This window comes from Apteryx rowi, unplaced genomic scaffold, assembly GCF_003343035.1.
Source record: "Apteryx rowi isolate R43461 unplaced genomic scaffold, aptRow1 scaffold_85, whole genome shotgun sequence".
NCBI lineage: Eukaryota > Metazoa > Chordata > Aves > Apterygiformes > Apterygidae > Apteryx > Apteryx rowi.
Window position 1 is genome coordinate 1483853 of NW_020451149.1, and position 9140 is coordinate 1492992.

Genomic DNA, 9140 nt, shown 5'->3' on the forward strand with positions numbered 1-9140 from the left:
CTATTAAAGATTGGGCTTCTCTTAAAACACGGCCTTTTCTGTGCAAGGCACATGTATGCACTACGGAGACATCCTGGTCATTGCAAGTTATATAGCAATGTTTTTTTTCAGAGCTACAGAGGTGATCCCAAATCTGGGACAATAAAAAATGGGTTCTCCAGTACTCCCTTGTGTTCCAGACTGAGCCAAGCGCTTTATGAAAAATTTGCTTGACAGATACCTCAGAGGGTTCAAAATGCTTCCCTTCACTGGCAGACAGTTGCCTTGGTCCTCACTCAGAGGCTTTCCTTGTACCAGAAATCCCACAAGGTGCCTTTTCCATTCATGAGGAAAGAGACACCATGATGCAGTGTACAGAGCCCTGGAAGAAGAGTTTAGCTTTGCCACTGACCTGCTGTTGCTTTACCTCTTTTACCCCTCCCACCCCTCATCTTGTCTGCTTTGACTGAGAGCCCTTTGGGGGCAGGTCGAGCTTTTAATATATGTTTGCATGGCATCTGGTGCAAATAGGACTCTGATCTTAAGGCCCAGAGTGCTCCTATAATATGGGTCAAACTAGCCCCCAAGTGATTTTAAGTCTGATTTCTCAAAACTAGGAGGAAGAGCTGTTACCCCTTGGCTATCTGGACATTTTCCTGCCTTGCACTCTTTGCTCCCGGGTGGGAGAGTGCCACTGACCCTGGTGGTAAGTTGGCCCCTAAGGACCAGGCTGATTTTGCATTCCCTTGCACTCAGCAGCTTTGCTACTGGCTACGTGATGAACAGAATAAAGATGTGCAGTAATAGTGCAACCCCCTGCCCCCATCCACCTTTAAAAGCCAGAGCTCTTTGTGCATTAAACCATTAAACGTGCCCAGTTTCAGTCCCCCAGCCACATTTTCCACAGTGTCAGTGCTAGCAGGCTGGGCTGTTTATTTTAGGAAACACATAGCTGTATCATTTGCACACGCCCTTATAGGCAGACACAGGCTCTCCACTCACGTTCTTCAAAAGAAGGAAAGGCAAGATGAAGAGCTGTTTGTTGCTGTGGGTGGCCTTGGCCGTCTCCTTGGGGTTCATTCTTGTGGCAGGTAGGTGAGAAATTAAGACCATGAAAAACTGCGCTTAACATAGCAGCGATGTGTTTTGTGTAATTTGCCATTAATAATTTTAACAGTCAAAATTGAACCTCAGAGCCTGCTCAAGAAGTCATGCTTCAGTGGTAGTTGAAGACCTTACTGTCTTTCTGCTGTGTGTTTTTAATTTCTACTTCAAGGCCAAATGCATGATGGCTAGCTGCAAATTTAAGATTTTATAATTAACCATTCTTAATCAGGTTTCTGAAGCAACAAACCACAAGCTTGCATGCTTGCTTTTCTGCAGTGCTAGGAAGATTGCAAAACTGTTTTACTGATGTAAGAGCTTCTAAATTCTTCTGGATGATCCTGTCATATGGCTATGGACAGCTCATTTCTGGTCACACTGTAGTTTAACATCATGTAACTCCACTGATTTTGGTGGAGACACTCTTGATTTACACCAGATATACTGAGATCGGACTCCCATCCAAGCAGACTAGTAAGTGTGATTCACAGATAATTGATGCTGATTATACTAGTGCCAGATTTCTATACAATGCTCTAAAGCCATCCTTATTCCTGTGGTGGATTTGGTCCACAGAATTAAATCTGTGTTCAAGGAGAAGAATCCCAACATCTCAAATAAGAACCTCCGTGAAGTTCCTCTAACCTTTAGCAAAGGGCTTATTACATACCCAGACAGCTCCTTTAAAACAATCATTTCCTATGAAGTGTGAGCGACTGTGTAATCCATTAGCTGCAATTGGAGAAAATGGTGAGAAATATTGACTGTTGAATCTGTGCTGGTTCAACAGAGCCCAGTCTGGTTTTCCCCATTCATGCTCATGACTTGATATATACATATATATATGTGTGTGTGTGTGTGTGTGTGTGTGTGCGTGCTGCTTACAGGGAAGTAAAATTTGAGTTACTTGCATCTACAGCAGTGACATTTGCACTATTTGTTTTGAAATTAATAGCTGTTTGGTCTCTCTGGACCCCTTTCTGCTCTAATTAAGTAGCCACCTTCACATTCAGCAGAGTTTGAACAGCCAGTTTTGGAATGCATTTGCTTCTTTAATACGCTGCAGCTTGTTAGGTATGGATTTTGTTGGGCTCCATCTCCATGTATCACTGCATATCATAACTTATTACAAGACAACCCAGTATTAAAAGATGGGACGTTTTGTCAAAATATCCCTGCATAAGTGTCTGTGAGAGAGGGAACATGATATTGCAGTAAGCCATGCAGACATTTAGATGGGCATTAGAAATTATGTATTTAACTACCTTCTTCTCCCAAAGGTGCTTTTCTGGGTGATACTTTGAGTCGTTGCCAATAAACCTCAAAAATCCTACTCGCAACTTTGTAATTTTACCTAAAAAATGTGGAACACCTCTGTCTTGTATGATTACTGAAAATATAAGTAGGTAGAATTACGTAAGGAATTAATTCAGGACAGTAGTTTTAGAGTACATTCCTTACAGTACGTCTTCCCTATATATTCATAAAGTAGTACGTTTGCTAATATAATTTTATGAACAACATGCATTAGAAGCTGCTCTAAAGCCAGGCAAAGCCAATGGGAGTCTGAATTCAAGACTGGCTTCGGATCAAGGTCTTAGAGAGAAGAATGACGCACAACATGTTGTATAGAACACAGTGACAGACCTCAGAGGGAGACATATGTGAAGGAAAAGAAGCTACAGAACATCTATAAAAGAAGAAACATCAAGGCTCAGTGAGGCAGAGACTAGAGAGGCTTTTCTAGACAGCCTCTGCTACAGGGGGAAATGTTCATGCTGAGTGATGAGGTGGCAGAGAGAAGGCATGCAGAGTCTTAGGGGGAGGAAGAAGAGGTACAAACACAGACAAGCACTATTAAACCCTGAATAATGATTTTCTCCTTTATCGCAATGGGTCAGATATGATTATGGATTTCTGCCTTGGTGGAGCACAAAGCAATCAGTCAGAGGTATGACTGAACTTTTGCTCGATGTTCATGCTTTTTAATGGCATTTGCTCAGGTGAAGGATTGTGCTAGATGCTATACAGACCATGCTAAAAGTCAGCCCTTGCTCCAAAGAGCTAAGTGGGCAAATGCTGTAGAGAGACAAAGATTTCCCAAGAAATCATTAAGAGTGGCAGCAAAGGAGGCACCTGTATGCCTGTGCAGGAAAAGGCAGCCAGCTATTCCAGCAGTGTTTGCTTGTCGCTCTAAACCAGCTTGCTTACAGCTACCAAGGTGCACATCCTGGACTGTGAGCCCTATGCTCAACTAGCTGACAAATGAATCTTAGCATTTTCTCTGAGGTTCTGAGGTAGAGATCTTTTCTGGGTGGGGTGGAGGGAAAGGAGATGCAAAATTAGTGATAATTATTTCAGAAAAATGTGGAACATTCTGCTGCTCAAAGCAAGGGAGTGCAGTAATTTCCTTCCTGATCTAGAAACCCCAAAGTGAATGCTCTTCAGAAGGGCTTCTGCTGCCAGTTGTCACAGGAGCAGCATTTGCAACCACTGTATAAATTGTAAGGTCACTCCGAGGATTGATTTTAAAAAGTTTCAATGCCTAAGTGTTTCACAGTCATGAGGACTGGCAAGATCTCAGTGAATAACAACCCAGTGGAATGGAAGCAGAAAAGACCGGTGTATCGTGGAGGCAGGAGGACAGCTCCAAGAAGCCCTACATAGAAAACCCGCAGTGCTTTTTGCACTGCGTTACATGGACTAGATTCTCCAGTGGCAGAAGCGGCCTCTGCCAGTTGATGCTGTGGAGGACTGGCTGCTGTTTGTTCCTGCAGACAGCTTCAGGCACAATTAAGCAACTAACGATCAAAAAACCGCTGTATCACTGAGAGATCCCTGCTCCCCTGTTGCTCCCACAGGCTTTGAGCACCATCCCTTTCACCGCCATCCCTTTCACCCTGTAGCAACAGGTTCTATTGCTCGCGCAAACCAGCGGCATCGGACATGAAAATGAAAAACCAGATGTGAACTTATGCATGGGACTGGCTAATTCTTTAATGATCCACTCTTTGGTGAGTCAGAAGGGAAGTAATTCAACTATTAGGACCAAAGCTTTTAAGTCAGTCTGAGGTCCTCCATAGATGCTGTGATCAACATAGATGGATTTAGACTGCTGCTTCTTTCTCCACGTGTTTAAACCAACGGACTAGGAGAGTAGGCAAGTTCCAAGAGCTGTGAGGTCTATCAAAGCCCAGTATAAGCTGTCCCCATCTCCTACAAACAAAACTTTCTCACAGTGCTTTTGGTACTTTGAAGCAGGCTGAAAATGCTATAGAAACATTGCAAAGCAACGTCTGTGAGTCTAATCTTAGCAGCATTTGGAAATACAGAGGGATGTGATAATGACCATTTAAGAGAAATGTGACTCTGCTGTGTAAGACTTGTTAAGGGTCAAGAAACCAGAGGCTGTTGGGGAAAGCCAACTAGGAGAGAACAAGTTATTTCAAATCCATCTACTTGCTCAGTGAGGAAGTTGGCATTGCACACCAACAACAACACTAGAAAAGGTTTCTGGGTGACAGACGGGAAGTTTTGCCCTGTTATTTTGACTGAGTTTCATATTGAATGATGTGCTAAAAGTGAGGGAGACAGTCATACCCAGGCTGGCTCTTCTCTGTTTGAGTAAGCGTCTTGGCTGCCAAACTGAACTCCGTTAGAAACAGAAGGTCAGGAAGTCATGGTTAAAGTTTTCCCTGCAAACCGCATGTGTCATAGTGGCACTTGCCTTTCATTGCCAGATCACCAGGGTGGCAGGCTGCCTTCCCACTGGGTTCTTTGGTGCTTTTCAGCATTTGTTCCCTGAGGAACCTGGGTACAATGGACCGCTGCAGGAAATCAGACAAGCCTGATTGCTGCATTGGCAAGATCACAGATATTTATTTACAGTCTAGATCCAAACTGGAGTTCAGACTGCTAGAATAGTCATGAAAAAATGATAAAGGAATTGGCTAATCTCCCTTTAGACAGCTTTTCAACCATCATTGCCTATGTTTCAGAAGTCACCAGAGCAGCAGTGGAGTAGCCCAGCCTTGTTTGACTACAGGAATTGCATGAATGGAAGCCACTACCTAGGCTTCATGCTGTGCTTTCATGGTTCATTCTTAGGCCATGTGCTGGATACAGGCAACACTTGAGCTGCCAGCCAAAGTGCCAGGTGTAGCTGTATGCTTACTTGGGTACTTTCTGTCTTCGCGTTTCATAAGGAACCCTTGCTCATTTTCCTCACTCAATTTCAGTTTTCGTCTTTGCCTCCCCGTCATTCCCATCGCCTCTGTGTACAGGAGCAGACTGTAGGCTGAGCAGTGGAGAGAGCTGAACTCAGCTTTGCAAAGAGACTCAGTCCTACCTGCAGTGACCTTGGCTTCAGTCAGTCCAGACGCCATAATTGGGAAGTGCCTCTGGGAGGTTCTCATCGCTTCACTTTCTGCTAGAGCTACTTGCAAGAGGATTTTCTTTTTGACGCTGAGATTGCATATCCTGTACTTGCAGGTTATCCACGGGCATATGATGAGGATGAAGAGTATGTGCTGGTCAACAACAAGTGTAAATGCGCAACAGTGACCTCGAAGTTTGTGCCCTCTAAAGAAAACCCCAGAGAAGAAATCCTGGAGAGAAACATACACCTCCTGTAAGTGGCAGACAACTCTTACCTGGAGATGGTGAAATGGAGGTAGTGTTGCATGGGTTCCTTTCGGTTTGAATTATTTCACATCTATGGGCATTTAAGGTACCAACAGTTTTCCCCACAGGCTGTTTTCTGTGTTAGCCTGGAGTAATTCCTTTCCATCTCAAGCCTCATCATGTTTTCCTAGCTCAAATGTGTCGGGCTGGTGTTTGCCTCTTCAGTTACAAGAAGCATCTCCTGTTTTAAGAGATCCCATTGTAGCTTTCTAAAACACATTGTGGAAGAAAAACCTTTAACAGTTGGTCTAATCTGAAACCAAATTTGGCCCATGACATTGAACTCTGCCCTTTCCAGATTAGATCTCTATGTTATGAAGTCAGCTATTTGGGCCTGGGGAAAACCAGTTAATGCCTGAAGTATCAGAAAAGGTCAACGGCATGAGGCAGATTTCAGTTCAGACTGAGATTTTCATCCTCTTCATTCACAGAAATGTGCCAAAAAGTTTGGCAGGGGCGGGGGAGAGGAAGGAAAATGGACTCAGTTCAGGTTTGGAGCTACAGGAGTCTGAGGAGGGCTCACAACAGGGAAAGATACTAATGAAATGCCCTCAATCTCCTACCAGTCTCACACAGGCCTTTGCAAGCCCAGGGAAAGATAAAATACCACTGTTGGCACCTTGAAAGCATCATTAGTGGAAGGTGGCACTTTCAGGAATTGCTGCATTGCTTTTGGGGAGGGCTTCACCATCACCCAGGCTTCCCATAAATGTATCTGGAAACCAGGCAAAAAAATATCCTGTTGCCTTCAAGGGTGCAGAAGGGCCAAGATCTCCCATCCAGTGCTTTGCCAGGGAGAAGGGGCAGAAAGAAAATAACCTCAATAAAAAATAAGATGAGAGTTGAGAACATGTCGTATCAGAAAAGTAATTTTGTGCTTAACAAGCAGTTTTCACCAGAGAAATTCTCCCCTGCCTTCTTCTAGAGTCCCCCTGAAGAGCCGAGAGAACATCTCTGACCCCACATCCCCACTCAGAACCACTTTTGTCTACCGCATGTCTGAACTGTAAGTCATCTTCTTTACAAAATTTCCTAATGCTTACCCTCCTTGCAGCATTACCCATGGCAGCTCACAAGCATCCTTGAAGGTCGGTAGATAAAGTAAGGCAGGATCACACAGGAAAGTTTTCCCTAGAGTGCTAAGCTCTCCTACCTATTCTGTTACAATGCCTTAGCCATAAAACAATGCTTTCTTCCAAGTGAACAAATTAGTCTTCATGATGAATTCCATAGAAAGCTCTCACAGTTACAGGGTAAGTTTCATTCCAGTTCCTGTTCATCCTTCTCCAAAATCATAAAATTACACTTTTCCTGTTTGATACTTCTTTTTAGTGGCCTTCCTTATGAATAGCGGTTTGCCAACACTCCATTTGCAACCAGAGAACATCTGATAGGGAGTTCCTGTGTAAGACAGGGGGCCTAGAAAGGCCAAGCTGCCAGATCAGTGAAGAAGACTGAGTTTCATCAACAGTGTCTTTTAGTCACAACTTTTAACACTTCTGTTCCCTGTCTCTTCCAGATGCAAAAAATGCGATCCCGTAGAAATTGAGCTGGGTGGTGAGACATACAATGCCCAGCAGAGCACCTCCTGCGATGGTACAGAAACTTGCTACACCTACAACAGGGACAAGTGCTATACCACAACCTTCCCATTCGTCTACCGCGGGGAAACAAAAATCCTTAAAGCAGCTCTGACACCAGCGTCCTGCTATGCCAATTAGCTCAAGCCATTGCTGTTCTAATGCCTTGTTGCATTCTGTTTTCCTATTGCAAATACATGTATGCCAGCAGCATAGTACCTAGACAACAGTGTCTGAAGTATCAGCTCCCAGAGTAATGCAAACTTGCCTCTATTTGTTTTTAAGTATCAAAAGAATGCTATTCCCCAAGAGCAGCTGCTGGTTGCCAGAGATGCTGTCCTTACGTTCTTGGCACATATTTGCAACATCATTATACCTCTCAAACACTATCACCCTATAGACTGATCCTCAGAAGGTGTAAATCAGTGTAGTTCCCTTGATATCAACTGCACCAGTTTACAGCAATGGAGCATTGATCTGGTTTGACAGCCTTCAGTTAGTCCCTATCTAAGCAAGGCTGTTACGGACATCAGCAGGAATGTCCGTGTATTTGCTCGCCTTAGCAATCTAAACTAAGCCTCTGCGCAAGCTTGATAGCATTATTAGCACTCTGTTGTACAATCCTATTTGAGAGAGAAAAGATAAGGGGCAAGACTTTGAGACGGCATAGTTTCAAATTATTTTGTAAAAAATAAACCCTAAACCCTTCTATTGCTTTAGTAATCACAAACTTCTGGTTTTCACATACACTTAGAGGAGACTAAAAGATGCTGCTGCTCTCAAGTGTTTCGCAAAGGTGCCAGGACCTCAGGTGTTCCAGGAATAGTAAACTCATCCAGGACACATTAGGTATTGTGCTTTCCATGTTTATGTACCAATGATAATTCATTCCTCCACCCCTGCTCCCAGTTGAATTGCTGTTGTAAAAATCAAGTTGGCTTGAATATTTTCTTCCTGGTTTTGCATTCAGATCTGCAAGAAATCCTATGGGGCTGCCCCAATTGCAAGAGCAAGACCCTAGTTAGGGATTCATTCAGTCTATCACCTCAGTTACCTCTTCTTCATATAAGAAACCCTCATTGAATAAAGGAGCTGATTCTGTATAGTACATTACACTTAGATGCATTATACACAGTATTGTCAGTAGATACATCACATATGCAAGTGCATTCCCCAGCATTACATTTGGGAAGACTGGTATGTTTCTCACTGTTGTGAAAAGTTGATTGTAAAACCTAAGCTGTTCTGAGGAGTCCTTATTGGGCTTGACATATTATTGCAATAATAATAGAGCAAAACCTGACGCCCATAATTGGAGCTTTGTTAGTGAAACATTAAATAAATTTTTTTCTGCAGCAGTCTGTGTGTTAAATTCCAGTGGTGTTCAAAAGAAAAAAACAAATCTATAATGATGTTTTCCCACTTCACAGTGACAGACAAGAAAAATTCTCTCTAACTTCCTGCTTATATGTGCAGGTCAAGGCACCTGAAATACTGAGATAGAAATAATGATGCATTTGAGGAAACTATGACAGATTGAGGCTGAACTGGTTTATGATTTTAGGATCTGCTCTGCACTGCTTGGAAAACTGTACATGGATGCTTCCAGGTCCTGTGAGTCAGTGCAGGATTGGAATGGAAAGATCTGCACAACACCTAGATGCTGCTCAATGTTGTAATCTGCAGGTCTGAATTTCACCGGACTGTTAAAAGAAATGCCTTCGAGACAGGGTGCATTGGGGGATAGTCATTTCTACACAAGATCCCTGCCCTAAAAAGGGAGCAAACTTTAGG

General features: G+C 43.3%; 1 protein-coding gene across 1 annotated transcript; it reads left to right on the forward strand.

Moving 5' to 3' along the window:
- Positions 1-862: 862 nt before the first annotated feature.
- Positions 863-8701, forward strand: JCHAIN (joining chain of multimeric IgA and IgM). Its single transcript, XM_026090168.1, has 4 exons — positions 863-1070; positions 5575-5713; positions 6692-6772; positions 7286-8701. The coding sequence occupies exons 1-4, from the start codon at positions 1007-1009 to the stop codon at positions 7485-7487; spliced, it is 486 nt and encodes a 161-aa protein (XP_025945953.1). The 5' UTR covers positions 863-1006; the 3' UTR covers positions 7488-8701.
- Positions 8702-9140: the final 439 nt, after the last annotated feature.